This window comes from Protomyctophum parallelum (genome assembly GCF_964188405.1).
Source record: "Protomyctophum parallelum genome assembly, chromosome: 14".
Taxonomy (NCBI): domain Eukaryota; kingdom Metazoa; phylum Chordata; class Actinopteri; order Myctophiformes; family Myctophidae; genus Protomyctophum; species Protomyctophum parallelum.
Window position 1 is genome coordinate 46,091,530 of NC_139709.1, and position 25,897 is coordinate 46,117,426.

The following is a 25,897-nucleotide window of genomic DNA, read 5'->3' on the forward strand; positions in this document are numbered from 1 at the left end:
TTGGGATGTGTGTGCGCGCAACACAGTGTTTGCGCTTGCATACAGTGTAGTGTACGCATAGAGAAGATGACGAAACAGAGCAAGAATGTGCATGTGTTTAAGTGAAGATGGAAAGAGACGGAGAGAAAACGAAGGCACGAGTGTGTGTGTGTGTGTGTGTGTGTGTGTGTGTGTGTGTGTGTGTGTGTGTGTGTGTGTGTGTGTGTGTGTGTGTGTGTGTGTGTGTGTGTGTGTGCGTGCACGCGCGCGTAACTGCAATATGCAGAGGACAATGCCATCGTCGCCCACACAGAGAAAGATCTTCAGAGCATTGATGCTTTTGCCGGAGCATACAAGCTCCTGGGATTGGACATGAACGTGAACGTGAAAAAGACCACCAGACTCCTCCATAACACAACCAACAATCACAATCAACAACATGGACCAATTCCCCTACCTGGGTAATTCCCTGAGGAAGACCTCCTAGTTTGAAAACGATGGATTCTTGTCAGTAAACATACAGCGACGGTGCCTGCGAGTGTGCGCCTTTTTCTGATTTTTTTTGTTGTTTACTGCCTTAGAGCAGCACCTAACCAACACTGGTGTGCGCCCTTCACTGTTTTGTCTAGCCCTACCTGGGTAAGCCACCTCTCCCCAAGGGCAGACATTGATAGCGAAGTACACCATCGCATCTGCTGTACGGGGGGGGGGGGGCTTTTGCAAAGCTTCGTAGAAGGGTCTTCGAAAACTCTGACCTGCTGGCAAAAAGGTAGTTATCCTGCCCACGCTCCTATATGAGACATGGACCACCTACAGCAGACACATAAGAGCCCTGGAGTCCTACCAACAGAGGTGCCCAATTCTGCACAACAAATGGAACTATAGAGGCACACAAATGTCACAAGTGTGCTTGAGGAGGCAAACGGCATTGGCAGCACCATCATCTTAACCCATTCTGAACGGGCACCCATTTTGGTGTCAGCATCATGTTATGCTTTAGCTACTTAAAAATAGCAGATCTACAAGCTCATATCGCGCCACCGAGTGGCGCGATACGAGCTTGTAGGTCTGCTATTTTTGAAAAATCGACGAGCGACTGACATTTTTAGAATCTGATCTCAGGTCAGAATGGGTTCATCAGACCAGTGTGTGTCCGGCGGAAACCTCGTATGAATCTGATCTCAGGTCAGAATGTGTTAAAACACCAGCTCAGATGGACAGGGGCATGTTGTGTGAATGCCGGAACACTCGCCGTCCCAAACAGGTCCTCTACTCGGAGCTATAGCGACTGGTCAGAGAGCTCCGGAGGTCAGAAAGCGCCATTCAAGGACAACATCAGGATTAACCTCAAGCAATTTCACACAGCTGGGAAGACCTTGCTCAAAACAGAAGCGCATGGGCCCGGGCGGTTGGCTCAACCGTCTGGGCACCTATAGGCTGCCAAACCAGCCGGACGGTGTGCCGTGTGTGTGTGTGTGTGTGTGTGTGTGTGTGTGTGTGTGTGTGTGTGTGTGTGTGTGTGTGTGTGTGTGTGTGTGTGTGAGAGCAAAGGATTAGTCAATGAGTGGCAGTGTGTCTTTATATCCATATCTGACTGACACACGCACACACACACACACAGCATCTGTCCCTGGCGTCTCTCTTTCTGATATTTATGTCATTCTCTGTCGTTTACACACACACACACACATACACACACACACACACACACACACACACGTCAGAACTGAAGCAGCTGTCACATGCAGCAGTAATGTCACTTTGTTCGTCTTTCTATGTCTCCATTTCCTCAATTCAATCTGTTCTTCTAATCTAATTGACACCAATGGTGGATAAAATAAATAAAGCCGTCCATTTCAATTCAGACAACAGTAACTATGATGGATGTTTCAGAGGGCAGAGGTCAGGAATCAGGATGCATAGATACACACACACTCACGCACGCGAACACACATAATTCATACTGTATCTACACACATGCAAGGCTTACATGATCACACACTGCTTTACACACTGAACTCTTAACACACACACACACACACACACACACACACACACACACACAGATGTGTGTGAGTCACAGTGGATAAGAGGCTGTCCGAAGCCATCTGTCCTGATGGCGCCACAGTCAGCCTGCTATTCAGAGACAGCGTTAAGATGTAAACACAAGGGCGCAGTTTGCTGTCTCATGGTCAAGTTCACTGGTCCTGTGTGACTGACTGATGCTTATTCCTGACCTTACCTCCACTGTTAGGGTCTGACCACAGGTGAATCAATGAACCAAATATGAATTGATTGACTTGAGTTTTTGTAATACAATTATCCGTTTGGTGTCTGTTTGGCTTCACATAACATACAGCATCTTATTTCTATACCTTAATATGCAGTTGTTTATGGTCTAAACCAGGCGTGTCAAACTGGCCATCAGCAGGCCGCAAAGTTCCGATGCGGCCCACGACATGGTTTAAGTAAATTATTAAGTAAATTAACACTACCTCTAACAATGACACTGCTTGGTGGTGTGAAGGTGGTCAAACTTGTTCTGTGCTTCACCCCCCCTCTCCCTTGGACATTAATGGTCTCAGCTGTGAGAACAGAAAGTGCTGATTGAATGGAATGTTTAGGAGATGTTTCTAACAAAACTTGTCTGTCAGTCTGTCTGTCTCTCTCTCCCTCTCGCACACATGACATGACACATACCTGCCATATCCAAACTGCACTCACATCATCATCATTTTTCAACCGCGGCCGAGATCATGGATTCCACAATGCTACGCCAGATTTCCCGGTCCTTCATTGCCACCCCCAGTTCCTGCCTACTGAAGCACCGGTCCTTCATTGCCACCCCCAGTTCCTGCCTACTGAAGCACCGGTCCTTCATTGCCACCCCCAGTTCCTGCCTACTGAAGCACCGGTCCTTCATTGCCACCCCCAGTTCCTGCCTACTGAAGCACCGGTCCTTCATTGCCACCCCCAGTTCCTGCCTACTGAAGCACCGGTCCTTCATTGCCACCCCCAGTTCCTGCCTACTGAAGCATGTGTCCCTAGCGATGACATCAGGGAACGACAGCTTTCTACCTCTGGTCCGCCCTGAGGCAGCACTCCAGAGAGGAAGGGAAGATATAACCTCATTGTCAGCTCTGTAGCAGTGGCCGGCAAACTGCACTCACATATTAGACATGTAAATGAATGATGTTATACAACTTCTCAGAATGTCTGGAAGCAGCAAGTGAAAACAAGACAGGTGAAATGTCATGCTGGTTACCCATTTAAATTTAGCTATTTAAAAATAATATATATACACAAAAGAAAAGAAAAATTAAACCTTTTTTTTAATAATTATTTTTTGACGCATTAGTTGTCATTGTTTTTCACTGATTCAATAAAAAAATCACACACGTGTGAACTGAGTGGTGCAATTCCCCCCCCCCCTCCCTCTCTCCCCTCCCCCTCTCTCTCTCTCTCTCTCATTAGAGACACAGCACTACCCCTCTCACTGTTTCTCCCCTCTCACATACTCGTGCTCACTTATACATACAAACAGGTACACACACACAGGTACACGGACATTGCTGCTACTACCCCTCTCACTGTTTCTGGCGCCCCCTACTGCTATTATTAAGTCACATACTCGTGCTCACTTATACATACATACAAACAAACAGGTACTGTACACACACAGGTACATATACACACACAGGTACACGGACATTGCTGCTTGTAGGAGTGGTTGCACCACTCAAAAAGCATGCATAAAACAAGACATTTAACAAATTACAAATTAAAATGGAGACAGTATTGGGAATTTAATTATTCTATTTTCAAATGGTTTATTGGGGCTCCTTAAACAAGAATAGCATCTCTCATACCACATTTCTGTTAGGCTACACAATTTGTAAAGTCATAAACTGTAGACTAGGAATAGAGAGAAACAAAGCGACAGGTGTGTAAGCCATGGCCAGGTACATTAGCATAAGGTTGACCATGGCCTCACTTACAATATGAAAATGTTTGCTTAGACATGTTTAGACAATATTGTTCTTTCAATTATTTTATTGGGGTTCCTTAATTCATCATTGGTTTTTAATGTCAATAGTCTTCTTCATAATATATTTTTAAGTGATTTACTGTAGTTATAGCAGTGACTGCGACAATAGACTGAAAAGCAATGCTGTAAGTGAATGTGTGTGAGTGCGCATGCATGCAACATTTCACAGCAATTGGATGCTGTGTTCATGATTTCATAGATCTATACAAGGTTTCTGCCTGACAGCAACGATGCCATCTGTGTGTGCGACAGAGAGAAATATGGTCATGGAAAAGATACAATTTCAGGGACTTATATCTTTAAATGTTCATCAGGAGAAACGTCTCACCCATTACTGAGTTAAGGTGTGTTCCATTACTATAGTTTATGTAATGTTTTCTTTGTTTTTCGTGTTTCAAAGATGAAAATGCAATGTTTTCAGTGGCAGTTAGTATCTCTTTAAGGAATACAGGAAGTGGGTAGCAAAATGTTTTGTCACGTGACACCTGTCATGTGACTTCTGAGACGGGCATAAAGGCACAGAGAACAGGGAACAGATCAGTTAGTTCCCGCCTGTTGTGTTGGATACTCTGCAAACACCCTGCTTACAACTTCTCCCAGTCGTAGCACTGCTGGTATGTATTGTCCTCTTTTGCTTTAGTCTGATTGTCGTTCATTATTTTGTATGGAAAATATGCTTTGTGAAGACCTATCAAGTACTCAAAGTTGATTTACTTGAAACAAATTTAAAGCAACATAGTTTGTTTATGAAGAAAAAAAGTATTAAAGTGCAAGACTAAAGTCAATAAAAGTTGAACATGGGTTGAGAAACATGGACCTCAGCTGGGCAAAGCTATTTAAAAAATGTGGGTTTATTTGAGCGGGGTTTTGATGGAAGGGAGAAAGCAAACGTGCTCTTAACTCTAAACTGGTTGGGAAGTGCATTCCAGAGGGGGAGGGGCAACAACACAGCTGCTTTAAGCAGGAAAGCCTCCACAGGATTCCCTCCCTTTTCAAAGCTGCCCTAATGTCCTAAGTCTAAAGGGACACAGTATTGTGTCATTTAATTACATTTGGAGATTAGATTTCAGGAATTATGCTTGAAAATGTTTACATAGTAGTATTCCAAGTAGATTAATCCACAGAGCGCTGCCTGTAGTTTCAGTTTCATTATTACGGCTCTGTGGAGAGAGCGGAGCAATTTTTTACCAATGAATCACAGTCAACTTTAAACACACCCCGCGCGCACGCACACCGCGCGCACACACACACACACACACACACACACACACACACACACACACGCGCACACCCACACCCACACCCACACCCACACACACACACAATCAGATCTTTGAGAAAAAGAAAGCAAAACTAAACTCATTCCTTTTGTCATTTTGTTTGTTTGTCAGGCAGGCAGGCAGTTGTAAAATGGCACAGCAAGGAGTAGTTCAACTGGACCAGGATCAGTTCAGCTGTCCCATCTGTCTGGATCTACTGAAGAATCCAGTGACGGTTCCCTGTGGGCACAACTACTGCAGTAGGTGCATCGAGCAACACTGGGATCAGGATGCTGAGAGAGGGAGATGGAGCTGTCCACAGTGCAGACAGACGTTCAACCCGAGGCCGGTTCTGAAGAAAAACAACATGTTGGCGGATGTGGTAGACAGAGTGAGGGAGACGGCACTCAGGGCTGTGCCCCCTCCTCACTGCAACGCTGGACCTGGGGATGTGGCCTGCGATTGCTGCACTGGAAGAACAAGGAAAGCCGTGAAGACCTGTCTTCAGTGTATGGTCTCGTACTGCGACGCTCACCTCCAGCCTCACTATCAGTGTCCTGCCTTCAAGAAACACGAGCTGATCAAAGCCACCTCCAAGCTTCGGGATAACATCTGTTCTTGTCACAACGAGGTGAAGAAGGTTTTCTGCCGTACTGACCAGCAGTGTATCTGCTTCCTGTGCTCCATGGAAGAGCACAAAGGCCACGATACGATCTTGGCTGCGGCAGAAAGGGCTGAGAGACAGAACGAGCTTGATAGGAGTCAGCAAGAAATCCAGCAGAGACTTCAGGAGAGAGAGAATGACTTGAGGGTGCTTCACCAGGAGGTGAAGTCCATCTATGTCTCCGCTGACAGAGCAGTGGAGGACAGTGACACCATCTTGACTGAGCTGATCTCTTCCATTGAGAAAACCCGATCGGAGGTGAGGGAGCTGATCAGGGACCAGCTGAAACGTGAAGTGACTCGGGTTGAGGAACTGAGGAAGCTTGTGGAGCAGGAGGTTACTGAGCTGAGGAGGAGACGTGCCGAGCAGGAGCAGCTCTCTCGCACGGAGGATCACATTAATTTTCTACACAGTTACACCTCACCCCCAAAGATCAGTGAATGTACAGGCGACATAATCGGCAGAAACGTCCGCGCTCTGAGCTACTTTGAAGATGTCTCCGTGGCTGTGACGACGGCGAGAGGCAAACTAGAACACATTCTTAAAGAGGAAGGCACAAACATTTCGGAGACAGTATGTCGAGTGGACGTTCTTCTGTCAAAACCAACAAATCCAGAGACCCGCGCGGACTTCTTAAAATATTTCCGTCCGATCACACTGGATCCAAACACGGCACATCAATACCTGTCTCTGTCCGAAGGGGACAGAAAAGCAACAAGGGAGAGTGAAACGCAATCACATCCTCATCACCCAGAGAGATTCAGTGACATGTATCAGGTTCTGAGCACAGAGGGTCTGACTGAACGCAGTTACTGGGAGGTGGAGTGGAGCATAAATGCTCACATAGCAGTCGCATGTAAAGACATCAGCAGAACGGGATCCGCCGACGAATGTGGATTCGGATCCAACGACAAAAGTTGGTCTTTACAATGTTATTCTGGTATGTACGCGGGAGGTTATATTTATAGCCACCAAAATACCGGTTCTCATGTCCCAGGCCGCGTGATCTCCAGAATAGGCGTGTACCTGGATCCCAGCGCAGGTACTCTGTCCTTCTACAGCGTCGAACACCCAGACACCATGACTCTCCTCCACAGAGTCCACACCACATTCACACAGCCCCTCTATCCTGGATTTTGGCTTTCATCGTTTTATGGAGGTGAAGCTGAATTTTGTAAACTCAAGTAGATCATATTTTTTGGATCGTCTCTTATGACTCCCAAATACATGGGTCAACATTATTACCCTCCTGAAAGTAGACTGTTTCTGTTGACTAAATCACTACATTATTTGTAAAGCAGTCACTCATTTTCAAAAGAGTTTACAATATTCACAATACTTGGAATCAAAATTCTATAGAAGATCCCATCCCAATGAGTGGTTCTCTGTTCATTATAGAAACAAAATTAAATCCAACGTGTACGTGAAGACTTTTAAGTAAGACAATGTGCCTGTATGTTTGGTGGTGGGGTTCTAGGAGAGAGCTGAAATCTTTTGAATAAAACAAAAGTTCTCCAAACCATAATGTGTGTGTGTGTGTGTGTGTGTGTGTGTGTGTGTGTGTGTGTGTGTGTGTGTGTGTGTGTGTGTGTTCGTTCGTGTGCATGCCTCCTGAGCACTCTGCATACTGGTCACCATTACTAAACCTTTGCTTAGGCCCCCACCCTTCCTCCTCCTCCACTGTGTCCCACTCACTCTGTCCTTGTCGTCGGCCACGTCACAGAGGACATCGTCCAGGTCCAGGATGCCCCCGTCACTGTGCTCCAAGCGGTGGACCTGCAGCCAGTAGCCAGCATCCTGCAGGACACGGGGACAGAGGGGGACACCAGGGTTACTCATTACACTTAGTCAACACAAGGAATAATGTACTAATAGTAACAAACGTCAAAGAAAAGAAAAAGACTACAAAGAATAGTTGTAGTCTTTGTCACACCAATATAAGCATTTGTCAAGGCCATTTTCACTACTTTTGAAAACAAATATCTGAGATTTGTTTTTTTTAATCTTAACCCCGTCTACCCCATATTACAAAAACATAACTAGCAAACCTGCTGCTTTACAAACTGACTAAAGCTGAACTGAAATTGAAAAATGAAATGAAATGAATGAAATGAATGAAATGAATGAAATGAATGAAATGAATGAAATGAATGAAATGAATGAAATGAATGAAATGAATGAAATAATCAGAAGTGTAATAACCTTGATAGAGAGAGGGAACAGAGGAATGGAATTGGAGGATGGAATGTGGGATGGGAGGAAGGAAGGGAAACAAATAGCATTATTAGATAGATGATACATTTGTGTATCCTCAATCTTGCAAAGCTGATGGACGTAGGTAGATGAAGGATAGACAGACATCAACATTCAGGTTGGCAGATGAATGAAACCTAAAACAACATGTAAAATCACCACCCGTCATGCATGTTCAAATGTGTTTGGAGCTTTAAGCTCCTCAGGCAAAACATTACAAAGACCACAGCGATTACGAAAGAGAGATGATCCTCCTCAAATGGTTTGACATTTCATTTGGCATTTGGGAAGACATGCAAAGACCCCACACAGAAATGGGCTAACATGACAGTTGAACAGCTCGATTAAGTGGAGAAAGTGTTGTTATTATGAGAGAGAGTGTATGTGCACCTCTGTACAGTATGTGCACATGCCACATCTGACAGGGAATGAGTCACAACATGGCAGTGGAGGTTAATCCACTGGTTCCCAAACACTGGCTCGGGACCTATTTGTGCGTCATGGACATGTATTTATGGGCCCCTTAAATTATTATTTCAAAACATTTTCCAAAAAACATTTTTTTTGTTCATGCATTAAAAACTAATTCAATGATTTCTTTCCAGTAATTTCATGAAGAAAAAAAAGAAGAAAAAGAAAGTCAATCTACCAGCTCACAAGGCAGCACAAAGCGATGCGTTGTGAGATTGTAGATGAGCTATTCTCACTAGCTTGGGTCCGAGCTAAAAAGTTTGGGAACCAATGGGTTTATCTCCACAAATGCATGGGTGCATGACATGCATGCACTCACACACCCATGCTTTTTAGATTTTTCCACAGCCATTCATATATAACTAATCAATAGAATAATCCCTAAAATAGTTGTAGCCGTACATCTGTTGATGGACAAGAAGTGTGTGTGTGTGTGTGTGTGTGTGTGTGTGTGTGTGTGTGTGTGTGTGTGTGTGTGTGTGTGTGTGCGTGCGTGCGCGCGTGCGTGCGTGCGTGCGTGCGTGCGTGCGTGCGTACACGCATGTAGCATTCCGCAGGCCCATGTTGGGCTAGTAAAAATAGCTCAGAGTAAATATCACAGTGCCACACCTTACAGAGATGTATTAGTAATGCTGTAGTAAACAAGGTTATAGGGTGGCACTACTGGAAAACACCACACACACACACACACACACACACACAAGAATGACATCACATTCTGCATGCTGTATACAGACATGAAATAGTGTACATTACAAAGATACAGAGAGACACTGCATGCGTCACTCAGATCATGTGCACACATGATGTGACATAGCAACATAACTCTTATTACTGATACAGTTATGCCAAGCTATTTGTGGCCTACAAACGACATACACACAGACACACAGTAAATAAGAACCTCTGAACTGCCCTGAATAGAGACTCTGTCCACACACACACACACACACACTCTCCCGGGGTCCTACTAGTCATAGCTCCCATGGTGCTAGTTCGGCAGACCATAATCCACCGCAGTGATCAGGGACATGCAAGACCTGGAGTCAGATCACAAGAGCACATCAAGGAGGCGCGCTCGCGCTGCAGCCATCAGCTTGGCCGATCTGGAAACGGGCCAAAAAAAACAACTCGCACGAGGGGATACCCTCCCTGGCTCCGGCAATGTTATGGACACTAGACAACAGAGCAACAGGCAGGGGGAATACCTCCCATGTAGGGGGAATACCTCGCTGCCCTGCTGTACGAGTGCAGCCAGTCACACACCTGCGTCACACAAGCGGTCAGATGGCCGTGTGCATTCTCGGAGCATGTTTATTTTAATGACCAAATCAGTCAATACAGTGAGCTTTTTGATTTTCGAACTGGTCAAAGTTCACCAATGTTGAACTGCACACAAATGCCCACAACCAGACGATCCACCCACTAGCTCCCATGAGATTGATGTGAACGGGACACTGGCACTTCTGCTATGAAGCATACGTGTAACTGTGCCCAGGAAAAGTGGCATAGGAGCGGGAGTGAACCGTGAATTTTCGATAAACCAATAAGAGTGTAGCGGGGCATCGCCCCAAATCTGGTGACGTCGGTGTTCTCCGCTGCGTTCTACTATAGGATGGGAGGAGGACGGGAGCTTGGGGAGGAGAGGCGGGCTCATAGGTTGGTGTACCAATAGGAAGTCGGCGTCGGTTTGTTGCGCCCAGAAAAGCATTAGTCTCTTTCAGGCTCCAACAACTAGTGTGAGACCAACACAGCCAGGATTATGGGCTATAATTCCCCGTCTAGGTTACTGTGCAACGCATGGCATCATATATAGCTCCCATTACCTGTGCAATAGTGCAAGAGTCCAGAAGGCAATACATTAACATTACCGGTAGTTTACAGTAGGACAAACAGGAAGTACAGTGACCCAGTAGGAAGTATAAAACAAAAAGGGGAAAAGGTAAATAACAAGACAGGCCGCCATTCAAATTACAGTATCCAACTATCTATGCTTAGGCATTCACATACTCTAAATATGTTATCTAAGTCAATGTTCAAACAGCTGAATCTGCCCCAATAGCTATAGTAAATAACGTGATGTCAGGAGGACTGGAATAAGTCCACCCAGGGACCCTGGTAAACTCACCCAAGCTTCTTATAAATAAAGCAATTTACATTTAATGTCACAGTTACAGTAGAGGCGTCCCAAGCATTATACAAAGTACAGTGAATACAGTATGTACAACTAGCAACTTCCTTCACTCGTCATGTCATGATTCTGCAATCTTTTCTGAGACCCTTTCGGAGACCCTTTCTCATTTTAACCCATTCTGAACGGGCACCCATTTTGGTGTCAGCATCATGTTATGCTTTATCTATTGAAAAATAGCAGATCTACAAGCTCATATCGCGCCACCGAGTGGCGCGATACGAGCTTGTAGGTCTGCTATTTTTTGAAAAATCGAAGAACGACTGACATTTTTTAGAATCTGATCTCAGGTCAGAATGGGTTCATCAGACCAGTGTGTGTCCGGCGGAAACCTCGTATGAATCTGATCTCAGGTCAGAATGGGTTAAGTCATTTCCATGCAATCAATAGAGAATGTCAATAACCCATAGCATGTAAGGGTCCATTTGGTCCACTGTCGGGTTCGATTTGGTCCACTTTCAGGAGGTACAGGTCCATTTGGAACCCGTTCAAGGATCCCTGGGCCGCACTTTGAGAACCACTGGTCTAGATATAGTCAGTCATGTAAATAACTGATGTTGTCCCTTATCTGTTGCCCTACATTTCACACCTGTGAGTAATTGAGCCCAGAAAAAAAGATAAAGTGCAAGGTCCACTGCAGGTTACAGATTAACCCATTCTGACCTGAGATCAGATTCATACGAGGTTTCCGCCGGACACACACTGGTCTGATGAACCCATTCTGACCCGAGATCAGATTCTAAAAAATGTCAGTCGCTCTTCGATTTTTCAAAAAATAGCAGACCTACAAGCTCGTATCGCGCCACTCGGTGGCGCGATATGAGCTTGTAGATCTGCTATTTTTAAATAGCTAAAGCATAACATGATGCTGACACCAAAATGGGTGCCCGGTCAGAATGGGTTAAAGTCTCTAGAGGCTTGTTCAACCATGTACAGTATGTCAACAGGTATTAGGTACTGTACATTACCAACAGGCAGACCAAGGATTTTGTCCTTTGGTGTTGTCAGTTTTTGGAGGAAAACTACCAAATGCACTGGGACAGTGAAGAAGAGAGCATGGTGGTGGCCACAGTGGCTGCAGGCCAGGGCATGTTATCTTCCGAGGGGCACACGGCCAAAGTGAGGGGCAAAACGGCGGTCATGGCCGCCGTGAGATTCCTGCCCCTTCCAACAGGTGATGAATAACAGCTGACAGAAACTGTCTGTATAATAAATCTGTGTCAGTAGATCTCCCCTTTGTATGCGTGCTTGCGTTTGTGTGTGTGTGTGCAATGCACGCTCCACAGACAGACCTGGCAATTACAGGGCTGACTCATCGAGTACAATTTGAGCTAATACATTTGACGCATTTTGGCTGAGTGCCCGATCAATCTCAGACATTTCCCAGCCTATATACAGACACCTGAAGCCCAACAGCTGTAACCGCATGCTGGAGTAAATGAAATGGACAACCAAAAATAACGCATCTCCTGTGTCACCAAAAAGTACTGTTTGTATAGCATACACTTTAATAGCATTTGTGGGTATTCTTATGCTCGTCGTGAAATCTGAACCGGGGGTCCTGATCCGTGACCCTGAAAACACAGCTGGCAACAGGAGAGACGAGACATGCAAGCGATGTTGAAACAACCGCAATGAGAGCTTTTGTTTCACTTGTGTCATTCTAGAATTCAAAGCTAAAAAAAAATGTCTGCCTGGGTGACAGACATGTTCCCGAGCATTAGTGTTAGGTTTACGACATGACTGCAGTTGAGGCGACAACACCAAACATAAGAGGGATTTTTTGAGAACACAAATCCTCAAATTGTACACTCCCGAGTTAAATGAACACTCAGGGTTGTTTTCAGGCTTCCACCCAGTCCTGGTTTACACAGGGCCTCTTCCTGAGGGTCCATGACCTTATTTGTCATGGGGAATACAGAGGACTTTTGGGCCCAGACCAAAAGATACGTTGGTTCAGGGTCACTGAGCTGCAGTCAATGAGGGCAGGCAGCATGCCCTGCTGAGCAGAGGGAGAGAGAGAGAGCTTTGTAGTTGCTTCCAGGCAAAGTTATACAGAGACACTAGAGAGTCATTTGTTTGTGCATGCCATCTCATTTCTCCCAATTCTTCTGGATAAAACTAATTTCAGTCTTATCTAGTCTGTCCTTAAATGAAGGTCTAAGCGACTGAAACGTCGACCTAATAAAGAGCAAAAGAAATGTGGCAAGTGTGCGGGATCTCTTCTTTGTCTTGCAAAGATACCCTTTTCAGTGTTATCTAGTCACCCGTCTCTTGTTCTCTCCCTCCCTCACGCAAACACACGTCCTAATATATCCCTGTGACTGATTTACCCCTACATGGCACTTTCGCTCGCTTCTTTCCTTCTCTCTTTTCACCTCCATTGCATAAACCGAGAGCAAAACCATGGCTCACACACACACACACACACACACACACACACACACACACACACACACACACAAAACCATGGCTCACACACACACACACACACACACACACACACACACACACACACTTCTTATTCACTTAACTGCGGCAATAGATGAGGTCCAGGGAGACCTCGTCTGCCTACCCAACCCTACGCAGCACTCTCTGCAGCCATGCGAAGGCCCTGCTGGATCAAAGACATGTTTTCTTGTCTGTGTATAGCTCCATTATGCAGGTTGATGGCATTTTTACACCCCCCACTGTGCTATTTTATTGCTGAAAATAAATGTATTTCACTGCAGCTCTACTTTTGCTTCTTGGTCCGTTGTTCTCAACAGGGCAAAGTTTGGGAAAGAACTAAACGTATAGTATGTGATATTTTTGGGTTTTCCTTTAAAAACATTTGGTTTTCCTTTAAAAACATGTAAGCTTTATATTCTGCTGCAAGTAACAGGGATCTTCAAGTTTTAACAGTTAATACACAAATAAAATACCTTGTGTCCTGCTCTGTATGCGTCGGTTATATATATGAGTGAGGCACAGAGTAAGGTGAAGTGATTTGTTACCATTTTAATCCAGTGAGGCTAAAGTTGGCACAAGTTCTCAGTGATGGAACAAATCTGAACAGAGCTGTCATCTGGGCTGAACGCACACATCGAGCTGGCATTTGGAGAACTGCTGCTCACTATTTCAATGTGAGAAGTGTGCGCTTCTGTGTGGAGGTCTGAGAGGAAGTTATGTTAGATGAAGTGTAAACCTTCTAGCTGCTTCGGCGTGCTGGAAGTTGGAACGGACATGCAGTACTTCACCAGTGTTTGCAGAAAGTACTGGCAGACGGTCTGGGTTAGGGGGTTCCCAGGTTGGGAAATTGCATGAAATTGCATGATGCCATAATGATAAAAAAGAATATATGCACCCACAAAATAAGTTTAAATTGCCAATTTGAATGCAGTCAAACTAACAAAAGCTCTTCAATGCTTGGTAAACGATGATAATGCAGCTATTCATTGAAATAAGCCTTTCCTTTTTTATGATCCTGGTCTCGTGACTTGAGCTGGCCAATCCTTTATACTACTAAATAACAAGTCCTCATGCCCTTAAGTAACCGTTGATGGTTATGTGGCCAACTGGCCAAGACCTCCTCTCCCAGACCCATTGTATTTAAGTGGTCTCAGCTTGGAATCTGCACCTCTACATTACTCTGCTGTGAAAGACAAATCTGTGTGCATGTGGTTTACTTTGAACTTCACCTCACCTCACCATCCTTGACAAATTATGGTACGGTTGCTCGAGTCAAAGCGATACAAATGACCGCAGGTGAGCAAAGCCCAAATGCTCCCACTTCAACGGAGACAATAAGGTTGACTGTGTGCGCTGCTTATCGATGGTTATAAATCCACCTTGAAAACACACACGCAGTTCAGTCTTACCAGTGTGAGCAGGGCAGGTTACACAGCGGCACACGTGTCCCACACACACACGGTGGGGTCAAAGCAAGGTTGTGACGTGAGGAACAAAAGAGCCATTCACTCCTGTACACCGACACCACAGAGTCGCCATGCGCACGTCTTGGTTTAGCATGAACGCAGGTTTCATGGCCCATTCACTCCTGTACCGCGACACCATGGACGACGTGTGCATGCGTGACAATTTAGTGGGGGTGGAAAGATCAATTATTCATGAATATTGGATAAACGCGCGCGTGCATCTACAGACGGACAGCTTTGTCCTGAGTGGCCAAACATTCCACCTAACGTAAGTGCCAAGGGGAATTCAAGGCCCTGTTCTCCTGCCAACCGTCCTTCTTGCCATTTACCCTGCTTCTGATTTATAAGCATCCAGGTCCTGCTGGGCTGTGCAGCTGCACGGTCGGGGAAAAAGCTCCGCTCTGCACTTATTTATATTCAACCTGTACAGGAGAGGAGAGCGAGGTGACGGCCGGTCGTACAAACACAGCCCCAGTAGGACAGCGGAGGCAGCCAAAGTTCTTTGACACTCACTGACCCAACCCAACCTCTCTCTCAAATATACTCCCCTTCTCCAATAGTTTATTTTCTTGTTCCTTCTTTGCCTTTTCCTTTTTAGTGTGGCCTGACTAGCGTACCCCAGTCTCTCATTCACTCTTTTCTCTTCTGTTTATGAAACATTCCAAATGCCACATAGTTCTAAGAAAGAGTAATTATCAACTTAAAGTCTTAAACCCTATGTATATACTCAATTGAGCGGGGTGGTCCTCCACAGGTCTGTACTTGGCCCACTCCTCATTTCCCCTCTACACCTTTTAACACTTCGCTAGATATCTATCAGCTCATAACATGTTGCAATGCATTTGGAGCTTGTAGATATAACAAATTTGTTGAATGTTTGCCTATTTATGCAATTCATGGTTCAAGGTTTTACTACTATGGTACATGTGGTTAATTATCCTATATAAGTTCACAGCAGCAGCATTCTACTTCTCCTTCTCATCCGTCCTCGTCAGTGCTCGAGGCCCCTGCTCTGTGTCATCTCATCTGTTTTTCAGTGTCTCTCTCCCCTCCCCATCCTGTCACTCACTCAACTCCAGACGCCTTCATCAGATAAAGAATAAATACAAGGAATAGAAGAAAAACAAAACAGCTCTAGGAAAAGTGGAAAACTAAAAATGGACTGGAGAGAACCATTGGCTAAACGTAGAGCATCAATGGAGCAGTGGCTCCTGCTAAACAACGTCCCCATTGTGGGAAAATCCTCGCATCAGATCAAACCGGGCTATTTCTAAACAGCGCATTGAGCCCCAACACTCTAAAAATAGTGTGTGAACTAGCCTGCCTACAAGAGCTAATAACAGAACCCAGAGACGCTATAATCAGCAGACTTTTAAAGGAATCAGCAGACTTTTAAAGTCACTTGTTGTTGTAGCACAAGTCAAAACAGGCATCGTTTGCCACAGGGCTATACTGCTGAAAGGATGCACACGTCACACTGGTCACAGGCACATCTAAAATGGATCAGCAAATCCACCCTCTTTATCAATGCTGTCTCCTCCCATACCGAGATGGACAGTAAAACTAGACCAAGATTCTAAAAGACATGCCCGTTTCTGGTCAAGTTAATAAACATGCTTAAGAAAACCAACTCATATCAACAGACTATCTAAACCTTAGGCCTTATAGCCTATCTGTTCTTTCATCCTGTTCATACTGCAACCTGAGGCTGGAATGAACAACAGAGGAAGGAGAGAGAGGAGGGTTAGGAAGGAAGAGATGAGGTGTGGGCGAGGTGAGGTGAGGTCAGGAAGAGGGGGGGAGAGAGAGAGAGAACTCAGTCTGTTATGCTGTAAATAGTGACCCTAAAGAATTCTGAGGCAACATGGCGGCGTCCAGATTATTATTTCTACATGGATTGTATTGTTTATAACATCGGGTGAGGTCTGATGCGGCCATGCAAAATGATTTTGGCGTGTAGACGATGGATTGTTGGTTGGATGATAGAAAGTAGTCTCGGAGCGTGTTTGTGACCATGGTTGTTGCCGGCTGTCCCATTGCCCAGAGACGAGGCAGCCGTGTTTAAGATGGAGACGAGGCAGATAAATCAGAACTACTCGTCAGTATGACTAGGTCGTGCATTGGTCGTCTACATTTCATGATCGTTGTTTAACCAGCAGCTAAAGCAGCTGGTAAAAATAACAGATCAACCTACATAAAAATTCTACATGCACATGTCGTCTTTCGACTCTCTCCTGTAAAAGTGAAACAGAATGACTGATCGCGTCCCCCCCGTCAAACATCCTTTACACATGTTGAATATTTCCGAACATGCATGTCAGGTGAGGTCAGAGGTCATGACCTGAGACAACAGTGTTTGAGAAGCGCTGATCTACTGTAGAATGATAACATCACCGTTAACCTAGTTTCTGAATTTACAGTACTGTTCAGCCAAACCGATTGATTTACGACCTTCTTGACCGGGCACCCATTTTGGTGTCAGCATCATGTCGTGCTTTAGCTATTTAAAAATAGCAGATCTACAAGCTCATAGCGCGCCACCGAGTGGCGCGATACGAGCTTGTAGGTCTGCTATTTTTTTTAAATCGAAGAACGACTGACATTTCTAGAATCTGATCTCAGGTCAGAATGGGTTAATCAGACCAGTGTGTGTCCAGTGGAAACCTTCGTATGAATCTGATCTCAGATCAGAATGGGTTAAATAGAAAGCTGAGTCATCAAAGACTCGAGGCCCACTGCACCTCGCTTCTCTAATCAGCCGTGTGTGTTCACTGTTCAGTCAACATATGCTGTGAAGGGCAAACATATACAAATAAATAAATACATTTACAAATAAATGTATGTTAATACACGTTGTTCATGTTTACATTAGGCAACGGCTCATAAAGGGCCTAGAAAGTATCTTATGTGATAAAGGGGTTATGCTATGCAGCTAGTGCTACCAAGGTATTGAAACGGCAATACCCCAGTAGGCCTGCCGCCTATAACCCACCACCAGGACAGGCACGGGCAGACGTGATCAAACGGCGTGTCCCACCGTCCCTCAATCAATGAATCCAATTCAATCAGCTTCCAGTCGGGGCCACGCCACTAATCGTCTTACAGCCAGCCGTATGGTGGGAGAGGAGTTAAATCACATTGTCTGAGAGAGAGGCCCGACCAAACGCTGCCCTGACCTTCACACACACGCTGTGTTAACCCATTCTGACCCGAGATCAGATTCATACGAGGTTTCCGCCGGACACACACTGATCTGATGAACCCATTCTGACCTGAGATCAGATTCTAAAAATGTCAGTCGCTCTTCGATTTTTCAAAAATAGCAGACCTACAAGCTCGTATCGCGCCACTCGGTGGCGCGATATGAGCTTGTAGATCTGCTATTTTTAAATAGCTAAAGCATGACATGATGCTGACACCAAATTGGGTGCCCGTTCAGAATGGGTTAACTGAGTGAAGCTAGATCGATAAGATGAAGAGTGTGAATCAATGACAGTGTGGCGGAAATGGAGAGCGAGAGAGAGAGAGTGTGAGAAAGAGAAGTGCAGAGCTGCTTTCATGCCCAGAGAGAGAGAGAGAGAGAGAGAGAGAGAGAGAAAGGTGGGGGGGGGGGGGACTTCACCCAGTGAGTGTGAGAAATACAAAGTGAAAAGGTAACTGTGTGTGTGTGTGTGTGTGTGTGTGTGTGTGTGTGTGTGTGCGTGTGTGTGCACGTGCATGCATGCAACACAGAGGTCTATGTCAGCAGTATCGTAGCTCTGTGAGAAGCTGAAACAGCGCTTGGCAGGGTTCCCCCAAGTGAAAACTGTGCGCGTGTGTGTGTGTGTGTGCAAGCTAACTGTATCTGTACATGTCTGTATTGTCTATCGTGCACTGTCAATTTGTGTAACTGCACTGTACTGTACCGTAATGTATTTCCCCCGTGTATGGGACCCCCTCTAAAATGAGATGCTGCATCTCAAGGGCCTATATCCTTTCAATAAAAGTCTGAGCTAATTCTGAGCCCCGCCCACTGCGCGATAATTGCACTGAAAACCTTGACCCGTCCGTCCCGCGGGACCTGCGGGTGGACGGGCCGGCCTGCACATCACTACTAACTACTTCTTAACCCATTCTGACCTGAGATCAGATTCATACGAGGTTTCCACTGGACACACACTGGTCTGATTAACCCATTCTGACCTGAGATCAGATTCTAAAAAAGTCAGTCGTTCTTCGATTTTTCAAAAAATAGCAGACCTACAAGCTCGTATCGCGCCACTCGGTGGCGCGATATGAGCTTGTAGATCTGCTATTTTTCAATAGCTAAAGCATAACATGATGCTGACACCAAAATGGGTGCAGAATGGGTTAAAGCTCGTTGTCCACAGCTCACACAGTGAAACCACACACACAGGAAGCCCCGCTAAAACACTTAACACACCAGGGTTAACTACTGGGGCCAATATCTCAAGAGTCTATTTGCAGCATGGTTGTTTTAACCCTATACAGAAACACCCTCATGTCATATTAATATTCTATAGACGTCTGACCTCACCCCATCTTTCACATTTTTTTCATATTTTTCTCCCTAAATGCACCTACAGTATTATAACACCAGCCTCACCAGACTCTTATCCCCAACACACAATCATAGGGCCATTTGTCTCCTCTTGAACAGCTGCAGATGCTGATTCATAAGCCCAATCTGTCCATGAAACAAGTATCAATGTTGCCCAGTATGCCCCCTGTTGCCCAAAGTAAGAGTTTGAAAAGATTGTTTGCGTAATATTCAGCTTACGTTTGGCACAGCCGCTCACTAACAGCGACACATCTAAGCAAACAAGCCAAACGGGAATCTAATCAGTTTAATGTTCACAAATGAAGGCCATTTTTACACATTTTAATTTCATTAAGCGTGCTGTGAAGGTATGGGCACTGAGCTGAACACAGACTGACTTTCACTCAGAGACAAAGTGCATTACCCTGGGGCTAGCACAAATCCAGACCTGAGGCAAATACTTCGTTATGTTTGGTAATTCCCAGTGTCCGTTTTACTACATTGGAAACCCCAGGTGGGTGGGGTTAACCTGTATGAGCGTAGTTTAGATAGTGTCAGAAAGGTTGTCAACCACATAAGAGTATTACTCAATTTGCTTTCAACAAGTCTAAACCTCCTGGCATTCATCATTTGTCTTTGTGGCAAACCCCAACCATTTGGAAATGGAGGAATGGAAGCGCTGCAGGGATCCGTTAGTGCTCTTTGGTGATACAGGTAAAACCATATAGACAAAAGGTATCCTTCCTCCAAGTAGTACTGCTTGTCAAAAATGTGAATTGCAGACTTGAAAAGAAAAGATCCAAGGCACTCCGTCTTTGGTGAAAAATTAAATAATTTATTTTAAAGATGAGCAAGGCAAATAAATAACAGGACCAACGCGTTTCGACCAAAAGGTCTTCGTCAGGGTCTATCTGTCAGCTTGGCTGATTAGTCACCCTTAAATACAGCCAGGTGGTGGGTGTGACTCAATCATAGCATTGCATCGATATTGTTTCATTGTCATATTTTAGTTACATTATTGTGTTATATATATATATCATGTTGATTATACATCAAAAGATGTTCAATAGATCAAAAAATAACAAAACACCCAAAGTGACCAGCACCAAGTGAAAAGAAAAAGACAATAAATAGGAATAACAGAGGGAAAAATATAAAGTAAATATTTACATTTAGATAGTAACCCACATCTCAAAATATAAATATATAACTAAATGCAGGACCATCAGAGGAAAGGCAGGAAATCAACTTCATCATTAAGGCCAGGAAACGTTTTTAGAGTAACTATCCAATATGTTTCTCTTTGGAGCAGTTTAAGTTTAGTTTGTCACCACCTCTGATGTCGCTTTGAATAGCTTCTATTGCTGTAGAACCATTTGGTATTCAATGCAGGTTTAAACATGCTCAACTAAGAATGATTTGGCAACTATTTGGTCCATTTGGCCCATGGCTATTTGAGCACTCTGCATGGTGACAGGTGACCACTGACCTGTGGGGCCAAAAGCATCAATAAGTCACAATAATACAGAGTCTCTAGCCTGTTTCCCTGCTAAAAGAAAAAACACATGTTTGACCAAGTCAACCCACAAACCTCCTGACACGTGTCAAGTATCATTGGCAAAGTAAACTTCCCAAATTACTGACTATCAAGTCTTTCCAAAAACCAAGAACTAAACTTCCCTATTAGACTTTCAAAACCCTTCAATACTTCATAAAGTTGGTACTTATTTACGCAAAAAAATATTAAAACCAACAGTGAGCCAATGGAAAACAGGAAGGCATCAAATTAGTGCCGAGCCGACTGTGTTTTGGGTCAGTCCTGGGGAGAAATCAGGGAAGCAAATTGGAGCCACACGTCAGAGGAGCGTCTCAGATTACAGCTGGTTGTCTGCCTGCCAAGAGTTTCCCCTGATGTGCCTTCTCCTGGTCCCCAACCAAGGGGGAGGAGAACAAGAGAACCATCCACAAGCTCTTATTTCAGAGAAGTCGTATAGACTTAATACAACTTAAGAATTAAGTCAAATCCCTGAGTCAAATCCCCTTCTTATGTACAAACACTGAAGGAATTATACTTTGCCAATATACCGGACTCAGCCTGTCATATAAACAACTTCACACACAGAAGCCTGGATCAGACTTGGCAGTTGGCACCATTCCACGTCAGCCAGAATGATAGTCGGATAAAACACAAAAGGACCAAGGAGTATGATGCGGTGAAACCTCACAGTTGAATGGTCGCAAAATAGAGCATTTTAAGCTAAATGAAAGGCCAGGAAGTACAGACAAACAAGCGGGAGAACTAACACTAGCCAGGTTGAAGTTTATGCCCATCGGCAAAACTTCCCACAGTTACAAGCTACTGTAAGGGATTAAGCTCTTTTACAATGTCTGATAATATTATTGAACATTTCGATTCAATGTGGGCTCTGCTATTCTAAAGACAGTTATGACTATAGAGGACATGTTGTGACAGGAGATAGTAGAGTGGCAAGAGAGCGAGAGAGTCTGGCAAACAAACAGATACATAAAAGTCAGGAAGAGAAGGAGGAAGGGAGTTATAAACTTGGAGGGCACACACACAGACAGACAAACAGAGAGACATGAAAGTGACAAATGACAAAACAAACAGACAGACAGTCAAGAGGTCCTGGCAGATACTTAATACCATTATGAGGGCTGTCATCCACAACTGGCCTGCTTTGGCAGACAACAGGGGCTGCTTTCAGCACAATGAGCACATCAAACACACAGACCCTGTTGTCCGTGTATCATGTCTACTGTTGTACTGTTGTGTGTATGAATTAATGTGTACCGTTTTCCTTGCATCATGTATATAAATCTGTACTGTTCTCCTTGTATCATGTGTGAATATGTACTACTCTGTTGTCCTTGTATCATTTGTGTCGGTGTGTATTGTTGTCCGTGTATCATGTGTGTCAGTGTGTACTTGACTACTTGTAAGCATGTGTGTCAGTTTGTGTGTCAGTGTGTATGTGCCAGTACGATGCATTCTTGACCTTCATAGATCCGTGTGGGGAAGTGTACATGCATGCCTTATAATCTAGTCACAGTACGAGGGAGAACACATTTTGTTGGAAATTGTTGTAACGAGGCGACAGAGGACACGATGGAGATAAGATTAGAAAGGCATGATCAGTAGAACACAAATCTCTGCCAGCAGGCATTCCATAATAATAATAGCGTTGTACGTGGTTACATTTCTGCCCAAGTGCCCATAGCCATGAAAGCGCAGCATGTGATGATCAGTTGTATACATTCTCTCTACGGTCTGCCTCCCTCTCTCTCATACACAGTCATTGGGTCTGGGGACTCACAATCTAATCGGGTGGGACAGGTGGCCACAGAGTCAGCGTACACAGTATACATGTCAGATGTTGCTCAGCAGTTGCTCAAGTTATGCTCAGTTGCTCAAGTTATGCTCAGTTGCTCAAGTTATGCTCAGTTGCTCAAGTTATGCTCAGGGAGTCGGGGGGGTTCGAGTACACACCGTTGGAAAGAGTAGACTAGGGATCATTGTCAGCATACACAAGAAATACGACCACACTTGTACCATACCATGTTTAGCATAATATCACCTCCTCTGGGGGGAGTGGTAATGTTCTAAATGACCCAGAATTTTAGTGCAGCAGAAACTTGTCTAGCCTGAAAATATCGTCCATCCTTTGCCAATCGCAGCGTTAAGAGAAAAACGTTTGGTCTGACCCAAGATCACCATAGTCATAGTGCATGGGAATTTAGCATTTATTTTAAACATCATGTGAGGTGTTATTGAAAAGATGACGTGTTGGTGCTGTATTTCCTGTGCGGGTGTAAAAAAGCTTTTGGCGTCATAAGAGTTGAAGGCGGCTGTGTCAAACATCCAGCACAATGTAATGGGTCTCTGTCATCGTACTGGCCCACTCTGAGGAAGAAACACTCACATGGCATCATAACAACACGTTAGTTGTCGTACGGTCGCACCTAATAAACAACTAAAAGACAATAACCGTTCCAGTTTTGCTTTGGGACGCTGATCTACAAAACTGCCCCGAGAAAAGAAAATGTATGTGCACACATTTTCGCAAACCCAAGCAACGGAAAAAAACCAAATGCACACAAGTATAGCATTACTATTGTATACAGTGTTGTGTTTTAACATACCTGACTGACTCTGAGTGACTCCACCCTGAGTCTCTTCTTCAGTGCATAACCCATTCTGAACGGGCACCCATTTTGGTGTCGGCATCATGTCATGCTTTAGCTATTGAAAAATAGCAGATCTACAAGCTCATATCGCGCCACCGAGTGGCGCGATACGAGCTTGTAGGTCTGCTATTTTTGAAAGAAATCGAAGAACGACTGACATTTTTAGAATCTGATCTCAGGTCAGAATGGGTTCATCAGACCAGTGTGTGTCCAGTGGAAAACCTCGTATGAATCTGATCTCAGGTCAGAATGGGATAATGGTGTTTCCACATCTAATCAACACCTTCAAAACACAACATGTACACACTGCTGCAGACTCTCCTGTGGCAGCCACAGCAGTATTGGATGGTAGTGGAGGAGTGCATTATGTGTGTAATGTGTATACAAAGGACAGAGCAATGATATGCTTGTATAGGTTTGCATGTAAGTGAGCGTGTGTGTGTGTGTGTGTGTGTAAGAGAGAGATGGTACATGTGCATGTCCACGTGTGGCGAGAGTGTGTGTGTGTGTGTGTGTGTGTGTGTGTGTGTGTGTGCGTGCGCAGCTCCAGGTCCTTAATGAGGACGCTGGTTGCAACATGATCGTCTCCTCCTATACTCCAGCAGAGGAGGAGCGGATCGAATCGCCAGGCTCGTTAGTCATCGATACTCAACGCCACAATGCCAGAGCTCCATGCACAAGCTCCTCAGTCAGGCTAATGAACAGAGGAGAATCACATTGATACTGGAACTGCAAACCGCGAAAGCTAAACAACACAAGTCATGATTCACACACAATGTTTTTTCGACGGTAATCTATCGGGCAGCTTAATATCTTTATGTGGACCGAAGCTCATTAGGACAGAGTTTTTTCCATTCACGCTCCAAACCAAGGACAGAACGCGGGCCTCAGAAACGGCATATCGTCATATAAAACGTTCACGGTCATAATTGCGATGAATCAGAAACAACACCTGCCGGCAGCTTGGCCCATCCTGACTCTTTAATGTGAAGGCAAACAATAAGGTTGGATAGGAATCAAGTATAGTGTTACACACAGCTTTGACATAAGAGTACATGTCATTGATCCGAGAAACACAATTACAACCGCATGGGAGTTAGATTGCAGCTCATAACGATAAACCACTCACATATTGTTAAAAAGAAATTTGCTCTATAGTATGAGTGCGTACAAAAATAACTACCTAGATAGCCTTGCATATAATTAGCCAGATCAGAGATCTCAGCCTACTGTACCGATACCTCTGGTTAAATCTATATTCAATGAATGGTGAAAAGCTAGAAACAATTTAGAAATGTAAAGAAATGTAAAGAAAATAACAGCATCGCAGAACAAATTGGCGCCGTCGGGTGGAAACCTCATATGTTAACCGTTTTCAGGATTCTTCAAAACGGGGCGTACCACGGGATATTCTTATTATATATTTTTTAGTATGATCAAGTTGGGCTCTTTTTTTTTCCTTTTTTTAATATGGAGATAAGAGGTTTCGAATTGAGGATTTGCTAGGTTTGTTTTCTCCAGTATCCAAACCCATTCAATTGATTCAGATCTTCCCAGCCCGACGTATCAGTAGGTTGAGATCTCCGATCATCTGGCTACATGAAACCATCTAGTAAATACAAAGCTGTGAAGGTGATGCATACAGGTACGTATACACATACGATGATCAACATTTGATGAGAGCAGTGGACAGTAGGGCTTTAAGCATTTTTTTACATAATAGGTAGGCCTAGTTAAACAAATAGTCGACTAGTAAACTAGGCAACTAGTAAAAATCACTAGAAGTGAAAACCCTAGTGGACAGTTGCATTCATAAGTCCAGAGACAGCTGGTTCAGATCCAATCACTGTGGAGAAGGATTTGGTCCTTCATGTTTCCTACTAACAGGACCTGTTATGGTCCCCTCTTCAACCATTTATGTTTGTATGAAAGCTTAATGTTGGCTATAATGACTCACAATGTATGTACAATGGTTTCAAACCATTCAATCAAACTGAAGCGCCAGTGTTTGTTATAACTGTACTTTGACCGCTTTTTCTAAACTAAACTAACCAAAACTCGTTTTCAAAAATAGACGATCTATAAGCGCACAAATCCCAATGTGTTGCAGCGCGACGCATTGTAGCTTGTAGATCTGCTATTTTTGAGTGGTGCAACCACTCCTATAGACAGCTATGTGTGTGTCCCTGTGTCTGAGCACGGAAATGTGTCCGAGCACGAAAATAATGTTGTAGCGTTTGTTCACCACCAAGTGTCCCTCTTGCACAGCCTAACACACAGACACACACAGGCCAGGGAGGAGGGCTTGTACAGTACAGTACAGTACAGTACAGTACAGTACAGTACAGTACAGTACAGTACAGTACAGT

At 44.4% G+C, this 25,897-nt stretch overlaps 2 protein-coding genes across 2 annotated transcripts in view; one reads left to right on the forward strand and one right to left on the reverse strand.

Moving 5' to 3' along the window:
- The window catches only part of LOC310871485 (partitioning defective 3 homolog), a 309,024-nt gene that overhangs the window by 254,285 nt on the left and 28,842 nt on the right, over positions 1–25,897 (reverse strand). The window contains 1 exon segment of the mRNA XM_083783040.1: positions 7,646–7,747. Coding sequence (XP_083639166.1) covers positions 7,646–7,747 — 102 coding nt within the window.
- On the forward strand, positions 4,583–7,245 carry LOC310871491 (tripartite motif-containing protein 16-like). The gene is made up of 2 exons (XM_083783050.1): positions 4,583–4,641; positions 5,419–7,245. The coding sequence occupies exon 2, from the start codon at positions 5,438–5,440 to the stop codon at positions 7,136–7,138; it is 1,701 nt and encodes a 566-aa protein (XP_083639176.1). The 5' UTR covers positions 4,583–4,641; positions 5,419–5,437; the 3' UTR covers positions 7,139–7,245.

Coding starts and splice junctions, on each gene's coding strand:
- LOC310871491 (XM_083783050.1), top strand. CDS start 5,438: ATGGCACAGCAAGGAGTAGTTCAACTGGACCAGGATCAGTTCAGCTGT.